The sequence below is a fragment of the Coenobita brevimanus genome, chromosome 33 (assembly GCF_032717465.1).
Source record: "Coenobita brevimanus isolate Jiangsu-jjx chromosome 33, ASM3271746v2, whole genome shotgun sequence".
Classification (NCBI taxonomy): domain Eukaryota; kingdom Metazoa; phylum Arthropoda; class Malacostraca; order Decapoda; family Coenobitidae; genus Coenobita; species Coenobita brevimanus.
Window position 1 is genome coordinate 40,867,909 of NC_136986.1, and position 17,878 is coordinate 40,885,786.

Below are 17,878 nucleotides of genomic sequence, written 5' to 3' on the forward strand. Positions count from 1 at the left end.
AGTCGTAATCAGCTTGAAATGTGGGACCCCAACTATGACCACAGTTAAATGGGCTAAAATGCCTCACCTCCTCATAAGCCAATCATCTGGCCATTTAAAAGAAAATCTGAATCAGATGCACCTCGTGTATCTGTAGAATTGCACTGCGCTGTCCTAGATAGGGGGAAAATCTAAAACCGTGCTTCTAAGCCTACGTAAAAGCCCAATCCACAGTAAGTTCCACTTGGTGCTGTGCTACCAGTATTAAAGACGAGGATGTCATTTACCGAGAGGAAGCACGTCACTCCTGGTTGACCTCCACTATACCATTAATTGCGACATCAAATAATGTCAGAAACTTCCCAGAAAGTTCTGAAAAGAAACGAGTAAGTGACCCCAAAGACTATGATAACAATGGAGACTGAATTAACCAATGGATTGTGCAAAAACCTTTTTTAATCCCATGCCAAGGTGTGCATTTTTTTTTTTTTTAACATCCAGGGCATCATCTGGTGAAAAGAAAAATTCTCTCTCTCTCTCTCTCTCTCCGTCTTTGCGTTGGGCCATGCATAACTTTACATATGGGAGTAGTTGAAAAAATATATATATATATATATATATATATAAACTTGAAGATAAACGTCCAGGGCATCATATAGTGAAAAGGAAAAAAATCTCTCTCCATCTTTATGTAGCGTCATGCATAAGTTTGCGTAGGGGTCGAGTTGTTTCTGGTGATGTACAGCCAGCACAGCCTGAGCTGTGATTTGCAACACAAGGCTACCCAGCCTGAGCTGTGGCTCGCAATCCACGGGTTAACTGCCACAACATCAAGCAGTGCCTCTAAGTGAACAACTCAAGGCAAGTAAGAAGTGGATCTTGTCCTCCACACGATGGATATCAACCCTCTGGCCACATGAGGCGACTGTGGTCACCTTACTAATTATTCTTCATGATGCGTCAGGCGACTACAGTCAGCAGCCGACAAAAAACTATCCAGGTAACCCTCCACTGTGTATAGTACCTTGTTTTGGGGAGTACCACACTAAAAAGGCATACAAAAAAAACATATAAGTGTTCATGTTATTCACATGGTTGCCCAACTAAAAACAGACTGATTATCACATTTTGTTTCACCCAAGATGAATCCAAATGATGGTGAGGGTTATGACTAACGTACCTCATAATGGGTCTTACTACACAATGAAAGGTAAGTTGGTTCTCAGGAATGATCATGCTTCTAAAATGTATTTTAGCAAAGTGTGTGCAAGTCACTAGAGATGCAAAATTTGATAATAGCAAAAATTATTTCATATTTTTTCACAGAAAATGACAGTTTTCTCGTACAAAGGTGCATCACACTATAAAACGGAAACTTCATGGTCATTTCCCACTGGATAAGTAGCAACAAAGCTTATAATTAGCAGTTTCATTTTTGAGGGGACTTGGGCTGTGTCAAGGGAAATGACCGAGAAATGCTAGGTTGCGGTCAGACGGTTAAAGTAAACCTCCTTCTCTAACAGTCAAACAAGGCGTACATTCACCATCACCAACAATCTGCAAATGTCAGACATCAGAGAGGTTAGGAGGAAATCACACAGAAAGGGCTGGCCGTTCCCTGACTTAAAGATCGGGAGGATTATGGTCAGCTGCCAGCTAGCTGGCATCACCCCCTCCTCCCACAGCCTGTTGATCAAGGTCAATAGAAAAGCCAAGGACTCATCCCCTACATGTCGAATCATGGCATGCGGACTATCATCATGTCCTGTCTTATCCTTGCAGGAAGCAAGGGCTGTTCTTATTTCTCCCCTGCCCAACATTGATGCAGACGATCAGCAAAATGTAGCGCTGAAGGAGCCCTCCCGGAAACAGAATAGAAATATTTAGCAAAAGCAGTAGCAACTTTGCAGAAGTCTCACTGATTCTCAGCACTTGTACATGATTAGAGGAGTGAAACTGGCTCTGCCTGTATGCACAGCAATGAGAGTATATTGCTCTGTAGGTCTTGCAGGCATTTCACACTTGCCCTTCCACTGCAGTACAAGTCTACAAGGAGAGGAGGCTGTCATTCTGGGAACTACCCTGACATCTGTATGGTTATGAGTAGAGAGGTGAAACACAGTACAGCTTACAAAACAATCCACCTGTGACTGATGAAGTACACCTAGGTCTCAAAATAGTTCCCAATCCAGAACTCAGTGAGGAACCCATGATGTGGAGGTACAGTAAACCTGGGTAGTGGTAATATATCCCTCACAAAATCCAGTGCAGTCATAGTGATGATGGGGTAAGGTCATACCTAAAAGGGTGCCAGCCTGTACTTGTAAGTATGCAAGACTCACTCTGTTGAGGACACCAAGTTCCCATTCTCCACCACTGACACCAGCAACTTTCCCTTCTTGGTTTGGATACATGAGTAAATTATCGCATCCCCCAAGAATGGATGCAATTTGTTCAAATCCCCAAGGAGAATGAGCAGCTGGCAAACCAATCCACCAAAATCATCTCAAAGGGCAATGGTATTTGGCTGCACTTTGCACATTATGCACTGTGCATTTCCTCCCCAGGTGCAGCTGAACTGCCACTTTCTCGAGGAGAGAAAGAAAAGTGGTGGGAAGATGGCACACCTGCCCTGATGACCACCTGCAGGGTGTGAGGGAGCGAATATACCAGCATATCCCAAGTGGGGAAAATGTCCAATCCTCCAACAAAGTCTCCTGCAGACAAACACAAAATGTATGGGTCTCGGCTAAGAGAGGTTGAAGCTCTTCCCAGTTATCCCTTGGCCATCTACAATTCTGCCGCAGGAACGGGAACGTACTGGCATTGGGTTTGAGGCAGCCCCATTCTTCATTCAGTGAAACACCCTGATGGTGAACTACAGGACCCAACAGCTGGCTTTTTGGCAGCTGAGGGGTGCAACAGCAACATGCTGGTGCTGCTTCATCTCACACACAACCAGCTGCCACCTCTCAACACAAGGTGGTGAAGCATGGGTGACTGACGGTGGTGCAGCCAATCTACGCTTGGTAGCCCTAACATGGATAACCTCGTTTCTGTGATGAGACAGAACCTTGTCAGCTCTGTCAACTTGGAGGTTGCATGAATTGGCAGTATGCAACCAGCTGTAGCTGTCCCTGCCCTAGCAGTGGATGCAGTATTCAGGCCGTGTTCAGGGACACGGGGAGGCAGCCCCACTCACAAGTGATCTGCCCGTGGAGGTGACACCCCTGCTGTTGCTGCCACAGAGGCTCCCCCTGTCCAGGATGCCTTGTGGCAAACACGTGCTTTGAGAGGCAAGTGGAGCTATGTGATCTGTTCTACTGCAATACTGGAATTCTTGTTCACGTGACAGACCTGAAGCAGAGGTGACACTGGGACAGAGAAGCTGCCCCTTAACCCTGTCCTTTGACTGCAAATGAAAGAAGCTCACAAGTTAAAGACTGATAGAACCTCATTCTCAAATTTGTACTAGCCACACAGGGTTGTTGAAACTGGATCAGCACCATTGCTATTCACACAAGAGGGTGGGGGAATGGGCAGTCAGTCTCACCGTGACAATCAACACAGCCAACATGCACTTGTGGGTGGCCCGGCAATTTTTGACAACTGGACAGGCTGACCCACCCAAGCCACTGGAAAGAGAAACACTTCCTTGGCTCTGGCACGTCGGTCTCAACCCGAACATGGTAGTAAGCTGCCTCAAGGACACGGGGCAACATCAGCTGACCAAACATCAATATCAAAGATCGTGCTTGCCCCTGGCATGTCGGTCTTGACCCAAACATGGTTGTAAGCTGCCTCGAGGACATCGAGCAACATCAGCTGACCAAATATAAAAACCAGAGACGGTAAATCTGTCCAGATCCTATTTAGGTTCTTTATTCTTTTAACTTTCATTAATCCCTGGCCTGCCAGCACCTCCAGAACGTCCTCCCAAAGATATCCTTTTAAATTTACTACCCCGTGGCCTGCCAGCACCTCCAGAACGTCCTCCTTTATGTACCAAAAGATATCCTTTTAACTTTCACTACCCCCTGGCCTGCCAGCTCCTGCAGAACGTCCTCCTTTATGTACCAAAGGAACTCATTTTTAAAAATAAAATAAAATAAAAAATTTATTAAAAACTTCCTGAGGTCTGGTTCAGAGGTTGCATGATGGATGACCAACACTTCTTTGTAGATCAAATCTTTGATGACACATATGTGTATGCTTTCATTAGCATCCCTGGCACTAATAAGAACCCCCTTTGTGTGTGGGAGAATCTTTTGAAAGAACACCCACAGGCTGGGGGAGCAACATTCCTGCCTTAAGATAGCTGTGGCAGGTGAAATCATGACCACCAGAAGACCCACTTACAAGGGTGGAACACCTTGTTCATGAGATCAATGAACATCAATCTTACTGCAGCAGCCAAGCAACCAAGATAGCAGGCACTGAACACACCTCAAGCCTCACCACCACTGCAGCTCCTTTTCGGTGGGGACTTGAGTAGACGATGGGTAGGATACTTGTTGTCTCGTTGGAATGTTGTATGCTGTTTGCCAGCCATATAGGAAGTCTTCGATTCAGGCACGTGAAGGCACCAGGGGCATAGACAACAGCTGACACCATGGGAGGGGATTTCCAGCAGAAGTGCAACAGGTTGCCTGAGATGGTAGGAGTCCATGGGAATAACAGTGCAAGGGAAGGCAGCGCTCTCTGCTGCCCCTTGGCAGCTAGCCTACCAAGACCACAAAGCAAGTCATCAGGTCCAATGCCAGCCTTGGGAGAATTGGTCCATGCAATGGTTTGGTCCCTTATGGTGAAGACCGTTGGCTGTAGATGATCTAGGCAGGGGACCAAGAATAGGTGCTGGAACAAACAAGCAATTGACAAAGGAGACGTCGGTGGACCAAGCTCAATTTATCACTGAGGGGAGTTCACCAGAAACAGGCCTCCTGCCCCTAATTATCTGTTCCCCTGTACACCCCTGGGTCTCTTTTCAGGGCAAATGTAAAAAGAGCTGACCAAGGAAGGATCCACTGAGCCGTAGGCACCCTTTTACAACCCATACTGAGCAGGAGGGGACATCTCCATCCAGTAGACAACGACACAGTTACAGTAGACTCAGGTCTGTGTTACCATGAGTGAGTAATAATACTGTTTGCTGCATGTGGAGAAAAATAGACACGAAAAAATCTGGTGGCCACCTAAGTTATCACATAAAACGTAAAAATTATATCAACTCTGCTCCTGTACCATGAGGTACAATTCAGGGGAAAAGGCACAAAACCACTAACTTCCATAAAAGCACATTCCAAAACCAACTAAATTGACAAGAACCATGCATAGCTTGCTGTTGCAGCAAGGTACTGGAGACACAAGGCAACAGAAATGTTAAACAGATTAGCAAATACCTGAATAAACTTGGTCAAATTAATCATTCGAATGCTTGTTTTGAGAGTTAAAAACAAAGTGAGACTTGGAGGAAGGTTTGATTGTTGAGCAAGGGAACTGGATATGTTCATTGCACCTTCTCCTCAGCTATATGAAATTCAGATGATTCTTGGACTTACCCTTTTTAATGCCTATGTTGTACTAAAAGTGTCTTTAAGCCTCTTCCTAAACAATGTTTCCAAGCTCTATGACAGTATGCATCTTTGTTTTTCCAAGATATATAATACCTAACTGTATACTATTACTTATAAGAAATATTGTTTAAAACTGCATTCATGTATACTGAAATAAAATGTATTAAAAAAACTACTGACCTTTAGCCCTCACTTTCCAGTTTACACAACAGTTTTTGTATGTGCAGTTAAGGAGGCTTCCAAGGACCTATTAGCAACTCATTTTTCGGCAAGTATATATATAGAGAGAGGGGGCGGGGTATATTGGCTGCTCAGAGGGAGGGGGAAGGGGGGTTTTGAGATAGAGAGAGAGAGAGAGAAAGGTGGTAGAAGGGGTGTTGGGGGGGGGGGGAGACAGAGAGAAAGAGAGGTGGTAGAAGGGGTGTTGGGGGGGAGAGAGAAAGGGTGGTTTAAGAGGGAGGACGGGAGATAAGAAGGCTGTGTGAGAGAGAGAGAGAGCAGGGAGGTAAGAAGGTTGTGAGAGAGAGAAAGGTGGTAGAAGGCATGTTGGGGGGGTGGAGAGAGAGAGGTTTGAGATGGGGGGAGAGAGAGAGAGGGGGGGGAAGGAGGTTGAGAAGAAAAGGGGTGTTTTGAGAGAGAGGGTTGAGATGGGGAGAGAAGGGGGGTTTGGAGAGAGGGGGAGGTGGAGGGAGTTGAGAGATGGGGAAAGGAGCTGTGTGTGTGTGTTTGGAGAGAGAGAGAGAGAGAGAGAGAGAGAGAGATGGGGGGGGGGGATTGAGACAAAAGGGGTTTTGAGAGAGAGAGGGGGGGAGGGGATTGAGATGAAAAAGGAAGTTTTGAGAGAGAGGGGGGGGAGGGGATTGAGAGGAAAAGGGGGGGTTTGAGAGAGGGGGTTCAGATGGGGAGACGGGTTGAGGAAAAACGGGGTTTGGGGAGGGAGGGAGAGAGAGAGAGGTGGAGGGGGTTGAGAGATGAGGAAAGGAACTGAGAGAGAGAGAGATGGGGAAAGGGGCTGTGTGTGTGTGTGAGAGGGGGGGGGGAGCAAGGGGTAGTAGCTGAGTGCAGGGGGGGGGATGGAAGAGGTTGAGAGATGGGGAAAGGAACTGTGAAAGAGAGAGAGAGGTTGAGATGGGGAAAGGGGCTGTGTGTGTGTATGTGAGAGAGAGAGAGAGAGAGATGGGGAAAGAGGCTGTGTGTGTGTGTGAGAGAGAGAGAGAGTGGGGGAGGGGGCTGTGCGTGTAAGAGAGACAAAGAGAGAGGGGGGGGGGGAGTAAGTGGTAGTAGCTGTTATCGTCTTACCTTGCGGCTAAAGTGGTCGAAGGGAGTAGTACAGGAACACTCCCGCACATTTCTGAACGAGCGCCAGTCAAGGGCCACCGACGCCACCTCTGGAGACACACACGTCTTGGACTGGTAACATGGCTGGGGAGTCTGTGGAGACGGCACCAGATGAACCCCCTTGTTACAAGGATGCATTTATTTTATTTTATACTTTTTTAAAATTCTTTGAACCTCTAGACGATATATATTTTTTTTTAATAACTGAAAGGCTGAAACAGAGCTTTCTCTAAGTGTCTTGAATTTAAAAATCTCTCTTAACTTGAAACAAAATTATCTTGCTTGAGGCCTGAGAAAAATTTTCATATTAACATGAAAAAACGTTAAAAAAAAAAAAAATAATAATAAAACCTTGTGGGGTTAACCTGAACAAAATACCAATGTGGACCAACCACAGCCAAAATTGTTTATAAATTGGTGTACCCTATCATGATCATGATAATATGCTGGGAGATTGCATACCTATCTTCTGAAAATAAAATTAACACACATAATGTGTTACAGCAGTGAGTAAACTTGATAAAACAAATACATTTACTACAGTGACAACTTTGTATTGTTCTATATGAACATTTCCCACCAATAACTGAAATTGACAGGTTGCTAAAGCAGGAAAAGCAAAGCATGAAAGTGAACAATGTAAGCTGTGTTCATTTGAAGTAGTTATGAAATAATATACTGCAAGTCATAATACTCAACTACCCTGTTTAAACAAGGGTTTCTGGAAAACTTTAATAAACTCCAAATCTACGAACGTTGGATTTCAAACTCTATGCAAGCATTATCAGCTTCTTTTTTTGTTGTTGCTGCCAGGTTATTTAGGACACGACCCTGACAGACTGCAGGTGAAATTTCCCTTCTGCAATCCATCACCTCCATTTTGGGAGACTATTACTGGGCAGTTCTTCTGTCTGGATATACTCGTGCCACTGTGTTCCTTTCCACTGCCACATACACTTTCAAGACTAACAGCAGAATATAAACTTAACAGACTAAAAATAGATAATTATTATAAAAATGACAAATCAATTGTACACAATGCAATAAAATAATTATGTGATCTTTCTGTTAGCTGCAATTTTCATGAGTCTAGATCTACTTAACACTGAGTTTTCATGTGTATGAATATTGACACTATAGTTCACTAACCTGGTGTAGATTTTCCTTCTTCTACAGCTTATTTCACATACCTCAGACAGAAAAAAAGACAAAGCTACAGCACTAAATCCTTTCCCAAACACTTCATGACCAGCATTCGTATTCTAGTGTTAATCTATCCTTCCAATTTAGTTTTCAAATGGGAGATAGCAATTTTAGGAAAAGTTAGAAAGAGAGAGACTGGTATACAGCGGTACATACAGACAGCTTCCTGCCACCATGGATGAGGTGTGATGGATTAATGAAGGTTGCATCTGGAGCAACTTTGACCACCTCCCCGTCCACCGTCTCTCCCTCCTCGCCCAGAGTAAGTGCTCCAACAGACACCAGGGACTCCTCAATTTCACGCACGCCAAGCACGCACACACCACCCTTTCCTTCACCATCTTCCTCGGGACTCTCATTCTCACCATTCTGTGGAAAATAAATGCAGTTAGAGCAGGGTCCATATGCAGAGGGGAAAAGTTGGAGAAAATTTCATCCATACAACAGACATAAATAAAGTTTAATGTATATAAAATACAAATAAAATTTCCTGCAGAGTAGGAAGTCTGATGAAATTTCATATGTAGAGAAGTTTTATACATAGCAAATATATTGAGAATAAAAATTCCTTCAGACTGGCCTACCAAAACGTTCTGCTCTGGCTGCAATCAGACATTTTATTCAATGCAGGGGAGGGATACTTGTAGTGAACAGGTTAATAATCAACTGAATATACTAAAAATATAAAAAATAACTGGCCAAAGCTGTTAACTGTACAAATTGTAACTTTCTATTTGTGGTTGGAGCAGAAAACTGACCAGAACACTTTACTGTAGCACAAGGAACTCATAAATAAATGGCAATTTATATGCATCCAAGTTGTGAAACAAATTGCAAACTTATAAAAAGCATGCAAAGATACGAAGATACACACAGTTCCCATCCCCAACAACTTTCTAGCTTATGTCCTACAACTTGTCACAAGTATTACAGGGAAAAGAAAGGGTCATATTATAAAGAATCCTGAATGATAGGTTTTTATCATGCCAGTAAACCATGATTAGTCTTCAATCCCTCACTCCAATGGCATCTTGTCTATTCCATTGCTGCTACTGCTAGGCTATCCTATTCAACTTTGATGAGACTTTCTGAACTGGGGAAGTTATGTATACATGTGCCATGCACACACACACACACACACCCTTCATTGCTAGAGGTCTGTCCCAAGTTGCATATACTGGTGATCATCTGGTGGCAGCACAAATAAAAAACATGTTAATGGACTGAAGGGGTTAAGCAATCAAAACGCACCATGGGAAAAGACAGCTTATCTTCTGGCACTCCGGGTATGCACAACTATTGTTGGAATGGAGGACTCACCAAAGCACAGTAACTTGGTCACTGACTGAGGAGAGGTGCTATAAATGTCACCATTATCACCCAAATCTCCTTTCCCACTTTAGGGCAAGGTGAGGAGTAGCAATGTCCAGACAGCTATAAATGTACAGCACAAAATTCTTCTGAAACCATCTCTGAGACTTCAAGATCATAAAATGTGAAGCTGTGGGTCAAAATATCTAGTCTTCTTCACTCTTGCCCCAGACTCATGGGAAAGACGGGCAAAGTCCCTTCTGTTTCTCTTAATTTTCCATGTTATCTGATACTGTGAGTTCACTGGATAAAATAAAAAAATCCATGTCTGCAAAACATGTATACACAAGGTCTGAATCTTCTACAGTTCTTTCATCATCACTCAGCACAGATTTTAGTGCCTTTGCTGCTATCCTATGTGGCTCAATGGCAAAAAGACAATACTACAGCTCTACATCCTTTCCCGAGTATTTCTTTGTGACTAGCATCATATTCCAGTTTTAACCTATCGTTACAACCCGTTATTCAAGTTGTAGAGGTGGCAATTTTAGGGCAAATTCAAGTGACAAGAGTGTAGTGAATATCAAACCTGCTGAGCACTGTCAAGGATGCGGTTATCACACTGTCCAGCCTTCTTGCAGTTACGACCTTTCTTCTCCAACTCTCCTTTCAACCACGTGATGCGCTGTACGAAAAGGGTAAGTATTACTCAGCTGTCCTATAACAAAATTAGGACAAAAAATACTGAACTATCAAAGAAGAGAACACAAGATATAAAGTTTAACCCTTCTCAGGTAAACCTACAATTTTATCCTTACTTAGGTAATGTGGGGTCTGTCAGACCCCAATCTTTAAAAAATTGCCAAAAATACTTACAACAACTTTATTGAAACAAATGCGTTTACACAGCTTCTGTAGGCCTTTTCCTTCAATTTAGTGCAAAATGTATGGAAATGTAAGTGACGAAATATTTTATGGAAAATGAAAAAACATTGACAATTTTTATACCATCTGAAATCAGTGGCTGCCATACCAACACGGATATGTTCCACCAGTGTTCTATCATTGCATGCTGTACAGTAATGGCCAATGTTTCTGTAAGCAGTAAGAGAAACACATCATAAAAAAAAAAAAAATTTGTATGGAAGATATATATATGGGAAAATAATCACAGGTTAGGTAAAGTGGGGTCCACTGGACCCCAAAGGCCCTTTATCGCAAAAACAGAGCCAGATCCCGAACTGACTCCATCACCTCCCTAAACTAGTCTACTAGTCAGGAAGGTAGAGGGAAAACCAGATCCCAAGACCTTATAGTAATATATGAAAAACACTAAGAAAAATAGTGTGGGGTCCCACAGACCCCACATTACCTGAGGAGGGTTAAAATATAACTAAATATTAACCTAGCATAACTCCAATGATGAATTTTTCCTAGTCTTGCTAATGATAACATACAAGAGAATACTTAGCTGGACCTCTCATGTTACATCACTTGCTAAAACCGCCTCAAAGAAACTTGGATTATTGTACAGAGTCCGTAACTTCTTCACTGACGAGCAGTTAGATATAATTTATAAGTCATGTGCGCTCTCAGCTTGAATACTGCTCACCGTTGTGGAGTGGATGTGGAGAGGTTGCATTAAAACAAGTAGACAAGATTCAGAACAAAGCTGTTAGAATTATTAATAACCCTGCTAGTACTAAGTATATAGATAGATAGATTACTAATAAACTACCTCCCCTACAAGTAAGAAGGAATGTTGCCTCCCTTGCGTTATTTTACAGGTATTTCTACAGCAAATGCTCAGACGAAGTTGCATCTATGATGCCATCTCTCCATGCCTTCCCTCGTGCTACACGGGCATCTGGCAGTGCTCATGACTGGAATGTCACTCAGCCATACTGCAGAATTTCTGCCTATCAGAATTCTTTCATTCCCCGAACTGCATCTCTCTGGAACTTGCTTCCCCAGAGTTGTTTCCCTCCAAACTTCAACCTACTGCTGTTCAAGTCTAACTGTTACAGATATTTTATGAACAGAGGATACCAGTAATCTGGTGCATGGATTCCCCCCCCCCCCTCTGATATATATATATATATATATATATAAAGTATTACGAAGAATTAAATGGTAAGGAAGAGTTGTTAAAAAATCTCAGTCAATCAGAATACAGCCCATACACACTACATAGCTGTCTGCAACTAAGGGAGAGGACAGGGTGATTTTCATTCCCCATCATCTTGCCCCTTTTGGTTACATTATGACACTTGGGAATAAGGATACCCAGTCTTCTCTATAATTCCTACACCCAATGATACTCCTGATAGTTTTCTGTCTTCCCTACGTCCACCAGTAAATATGTGATTATTTCTATTTATACTGCTTGTCACCAAATTCCAGAATTCATTCGTGGTGGCCACTGCAAATAAGCAATAATTTCCTTCACTAAGATAACATTTCTTAGTTTATTCCAGCTACCTCCAGATGGATTTTTTTTTTTAACTGGAGGGGTCTTCATTAATCTGGTGAATACTTAATTTTTTCTGAAAAATTTTCTGCTCAGCAGCCATGACAGAAGATGAGACATTACAGTGGTGAAGTGGTTAGACTTCTTTGTCAGCACATCGCCTGTATCTCCAATCATAACATGGCATTTCACTCTTGTACTGGGTACGGTACTTAAATCCATCTTACCACCTTAACCACTTCTCTCTCATGACATTCTATATAGTAGGTTATTTTAGTTAGCTATTGCTACCACATAACAGTTTTATTAAGCATCCAAGAGACCTTTCAAACTCAAGCAGATGTAGCTTTCAATCACTTCTAACGGTGTCCTATGCTGAATAATATTTTCTGATAATAACAACAAGAAAATAGAGAAATAAAACATCATACTGGATGAATCAACTCCGTATGCCACCTTAACCCATATCTCCTTCACCTCATTTTACTAACTGTGAAGTTTGATGTGCCTTCACCCAGTTCATTACCAGGACACTCAGTGAATATAATCAAGTAGCAGCAACAATAAGAACATCCTTGGGCAGATGGGGTTACTCATGGCCCTTCACTCCTCATTCTCGCATCACCCCATACCTTAGTAAGAAAGTCAGCCTGGTCAGAGAGGGAGTGTGTGTGTTCCGTGGTGGCTGCCAAAAGGTCTCCCAGGGGTTCTCTTGGGTGGATCCCGTTCTCAAACCGGTTGTACATCCCTCGCCAGAATCTGTAAAGCAAATGCGAAGTAAAGTTTATGCCTATGAGGAAAGAAAGGAGGGAAACAGATATTCTTTAATTTTAGAAGATTAACCCCTTCAATATGACATCAAAGCAGAAGAATCACCCAGAAGAGGATGGTGGACTGCAGAATGGGAAATATGACCTGCAGTCCCCTAGGTTAAGCCTCGGGATGAAACTTCTACTACCATCATTAACAGAATGACATAATCTGCATCAGTGCCAGGCAAAAGGATAGAAAAGTATAACAGCTCTGTAAGATAAACCACCGAAGAGGCATTACAAAGTTTTCCATGTCACCCAAAATACACCCCTTACAAAGATGGAGTTGAGAGGTATATGAGGGAGGGGGGAGTGAGTTGGGGGGAGGGCAGCCAAATGGTGGGTGACAGAGTGACTTGGAGGCGTTTTGTCTGTGGCCACCCTTTGTGGGATTAGGGCGTCAGGCTACAGATTGATAGACAAAGATGACTGACACAGCATCAGCATGTGAACAAGTCTTCCTTTCAGTGTAATGGGCAGTCTCACCTTATACTGAATATTCTAAGTCTTCCCTTCAGTATAAGTCAGGGTCAGTCTTATACAGTACTGAATATTACAAGTCATCCCTTCGGTATAAGTTGGGGTCACTCATACTTTACTAAATATTATAAACCTTTCCTTCAGTATTACAAGCAGTCTCACCTTATATCTTCCCTTCACTATTACATGCAGTCTCACCTTATACTCTGTGGACATAGGTTGAGGCGTAGAACATCAGCAGTGGAGTCCTTGCGGTAGAGGGGGTTGCGATATTCACCCTCGTGGCTGTTTATGTAACCCCACAGTGAATACGTACGCTCTGACAATCTGTGTGCAGTGAACGGGAGGGAGGCTTGATTTGCAGTTAATGAGATAAATATGTTTCTTGGTGCATAGGTTTACTGTTACTGCGGCAACTAAATATATTCTCTACTGTCAAGATATCTATCTATCTATATACCTAGGCTGCTTCCCCCAAGGAAAGGGAGGTAGCCGAGACAGGACGACACACTCTCCATTTGCTCATCCATTCAAACACATTCATTCACATCTTAGCCCCAAGGGGAGAACGGACAGATCCTCACCGCACCACACCACACAAGGGTCAACTGCGCAATCCAATCAGTGACATCCGCAGCAGGGCCCGACAGCAGAACTGGTTTACCCCTGCCACATCATAACAGACCCATCCCCTTACCCACACCTGACCTGACTAGCTGATCAGACCAAATGCGGGAGAATATCCCCTCAGGGCTGCGTCATCACTTATTCATTCACAATTTCTCTCCATTTATTTCTGTCACGCACAGCCACTCTTCCTTGCTCAACAGACATCCCTCTCGCATCCAGCGCTCTCTTCACGCTGTCCATCCATCCTATTCGTGGTCTTCCTCTCAGCCCTACACCTCTCACATCAGATCTAGTTATCTTTTTCACCAATCGCTCATTATCCATTCTCTCCATATGCCCAAACCATCGCAACACCCTCTGCTCAACTCTACCAGCCATCTCCCGAACAACTCCAGTTCTCCTTCGCACTTCATCATTTCGCACCCGATCCATACGCGTCACTCCACACATACTCCTCAAGACACCTCATCTCCATTACATTCAAACTTTTCCTCTCTGCTACACCCATATTCCATGTTTCAGCCCCATATAATGCAGTCGGTACCACAACACCCTCATACAGCCTTCTCGTTACATCCATTCTAAGCGAACGACATTTAAACACTTTTTTCATTCCTCCCAGCACCTTTCCTACTTCATTTATTCTAAACTTCACTTCTGCATCTATTCTTCCATCCACAGCAACATGTGACCCTAGATATTTAAAAACAATCTACCTCCTCAAGCAACTCACCATTCAAAACTATATTCATCCCCCTACCATCTATCAACCTCGTACACTTCATCACTTTACTCTTATTCTCATTTACTTTCAAATTTCTCCTTTCACACACCCTTCCAAACTCCTCTACCAACTGTCTCAATCTCTCCTCTGAATCAGTCACCAGTGCAGTATCATCTGCAAACAGCAGCTGCTTCAGATTCCAATCTCCACCATCAACATTTACCAGACTTAGACCACCTAAAACTCTTGCATTCACCTCCAACACCATCCATGTAAATATTAAACAACCAAGGCGACATCACACATCCCTGTCGCAACCCCACTCTCACAGGAAACCAATCACTCACAGCATTTCCCACTCTTACACATGCTCTACTATTTACATAAAAACTTTTCACCCCTTTTAGTAACCTACCATCAAGTCCATACAATCTTAAAACAGTCCACAAAGCCTCCCTATCAATTCTATCATACGCTTTCTCTAAATCCATAAATGCCCAAAACACATCCTTGCCTTTCGCTAAATACTTTTCACACACTTGTCTCACAGCAAACACCTGATCAACGCATCCCCTCCCTCTCCTAAAGCCACACTGCTCATCACTAATCACTCCCTCTGTACCCTCTCTAACTCTCATAATTAACACTCTACCATACACCTTACCTACAACACTCAACAGACTTATATCCCTAAAGCTAGTACATTAATACTTATCACCCTTGCCTTTATACAACGGGACCACACAAGCACTTGCCCAGTCAACTGGCTATACCTTTCTCAAAGCACACATTCAACAATCTTACTAACCAGTCAATAATAGTCACTCCACCACCCTTCAGGCATTCCACAGCACACCCATCCATACCTGCAGCTTTCCCTGCTTTCATCTCCTTTACTGCCTTCTCCACTTCCTCCTTCATGATCAAAGAATCATTCAACTCTCCCAACACATTTATTCCTTGCACCCTTCCATCCGCCACAATCTCAGCCACCCTTTCCTCCTCTACATTTAACAATCTTTCAAAATACTCTGCCCATCTCTTCCTTACTGCATCCATCTCAATTAACATCCTTCCATCCTCTGCTTTTTACTCGTTCTTCCTTCCCAGACTCTCCCTTTCGCACCCTTTTCACCTCCTTCCAAAACATTTTCTTATTCTGTTGAAAATTCTCTGACAGCCGCCTACCCCACCTCTCATCTGCTGCCACTTTAGCATCACGCACAGCCATTCTCGCTCTATTCCTCTTTTCCTTATACCTTTCATATGACATCTCATCCTTCCTCTGCAGCCACACTTCATATGCACGTCTCTTCTCAGCCACAGCCATACTTACTTCCTCGCACCACCATTCACTTCCTTTTCTTACACCACCACCCACACGTCTCACACGACACACCTCTTCTGCATGCCCCACCACAGCACTCTTAAACAACTGCCATTCCTCCTCCACGCTGCCATTTTCCCGATCTTTCACTGCGTTCCACTCATCTTTCAATTTCTCCTGATACTCTATCTTTTTCTCTCTTTTATCCAACTCACTCACTTTCAAAACCTCCCTGCCACACCTAACCCTCCTAGCTCTCACCCATCTCTTACCTACTCTTAACTTTCCCTCCACCAGGTAGTGGTCAGACATACCTCCACCCTCCCCTCTCAGAACTCTCACATCCAACAATCTTCCTATTACATTCCTAGACACAACCACATAGTCTATCAAAGCTCTATCAACAGCCCTTCCACCCTCCTGTCTCATCCATGTATACTTATAAATATCTTTCTTCTCAAACAGCGTATTCCCAATCACCATCTCTCGCTCAACACACATCGCTATCATTCGTTCCCCATTTTCATTTCTTCCAGGCACACCATGCATACCAACTACGCCTTCAACTGCTACATTTCCCACTCTAGCATTCAAGATATACATGAAATATATATCAGTATTAATAAAAAACTTGTATCAAAAGAAAATGAGCCACAAAAATTCAAGAGAGAGAGAGAGAGAACTAAGTACAGCAGTCTAACCCTAGACTTGTAAATTCCTGATGGGACACAAAGAGTAAAGCTGATTTATTTTATTATTATTATTGTCAATCCCTTCATTCTGATAATAAATTTTATTGATTAATTCCTGTTACCTCCAGACAATTTTATTAGCCTTGAAGAAACCATTCATAGTGACGAGGTTAGAAACATTCAACATTAAGCCTTGTGCAACCAAATCTCCCCATCTGCTGAATAATCTGAAAACAGTAATAACAAAATGTAAAAACTACATCATCAGAACAGGCGGCTTCAATTGAGCTTTCTCTAAAACCAAATACCCACCTGAGATCAACACGGTCCTTTTGGCAGTTACCAATGAAAGTGCCAAACTGTGACGAGAAAACATGATCGTGAAGGACCAGTAGGTAACGCTCATTGAACTCAAATGCAGACGGCAGCATCTGTAGGAGCTGCCAGGAACAGTCTGGAGGGGATAAGGATGGATGAAAAAATGTTGGGGGGGGAAAAAAGGGGGGGGGGAAGCATTAATGGGATACAAACATAACAATGCGCTTTGAGAACTTATCATCTTAACTTTGCATTTATAAATTAGTTACACAGACAATAAGTGAGGGGAAATTATACTGTGCACAGGTATAAGATAGAGGAATTATACAATCATGTTCTGTGAGAGGAAATAACAGTTCTGGCCCAACCTGGACCATATTAGACCAAAACTACCACATTCTCACAATCAACAATATTAATCAGCAGGCATAAATTTCCACTTTAATACAGTAAATTCAAGGCACTGTGAATATACCCTCAAATACAAGATATACCAAGTGCTGTGTAAAAGTAACTTGAGAACTCACCATCAACCTAATGCCTTTTCCTACTAATAAACAGGTTTGACATGATCCAGACATGGCCATAAGAAAGCATCGAGAGAAACTGGGCCAAACATCTATATAATACCGTACTCATTCAAATCACTGAACTTCTCTGCTCCACCTCATATGCAAGCCAACCCTCTACATGGATTTTAACACTTTTGGCATCAAATTATCATGCTGCAATAACCAACTGCATCTGGGAACATCTTTAGCACTTTATGCTTGCCACCACATAACATTTTATTCATCCTTGTAGGGATTTTTCAAACTGGAGAGGTTAGATATAAACTTAACTCCTTAAGCCAGGTCTTTCTTTAGCTCAATGAAAATGTATCACAATGGCAGGAGTAAGATATAAAAGAGACCAAACAGATTCAAGGGTTAATCATATCAAGGGCGCACCCAGGGTGGTTTCCTGGAAACCCCCCTCAGTCTGATTCCTCCAGTTACTGCAGGGTGCACTCTGACCAGGC

The 17,878-nt window shown here is 43.0% G+C and overlaps 1 protein-coding gene across 2 annotated transcripts in view; it reads right to left on the minus strand.

Moving 5' to 3' along the window:
• The window catches only part of Mtmr6 (Myotubularin related protein 6), an 88,634-nt gene that overhangs the window by 16,265 nt on the left and 54,491 nt on the right, over positions 1-17,878 (minus strand). For both annotated transcript variants that reach the window (XM_080269432.1, XM_080269433.1), the window contains exons 8-13: positions 16,852-16,993; positions 13,365-13,493; positions 12,507-12,633; positions 9,994-10,089; positions 8,250-8,462; positions 6,852-6,983 (exon numbers count right to left, since the gene is read on the minus strand). In XM_080269432.1, coding sequence (XP_080125558.1) covers positions 6,852-6,983; positions 8,250-8,462; positions 9,994-10,089; positions 12,507-12,633; positions 13,365-13,493; positions 16,852-16,993 — 839 coding nt within the window. The remainder of the gene's footprint in view (positions 1-6,851; positions 6,984-8,249; positions 8,463-9,993; positions 10,090-12,506; positions 12,634-13,364; positions 13,494-16,851; positions 16,994-17,878) is intronic.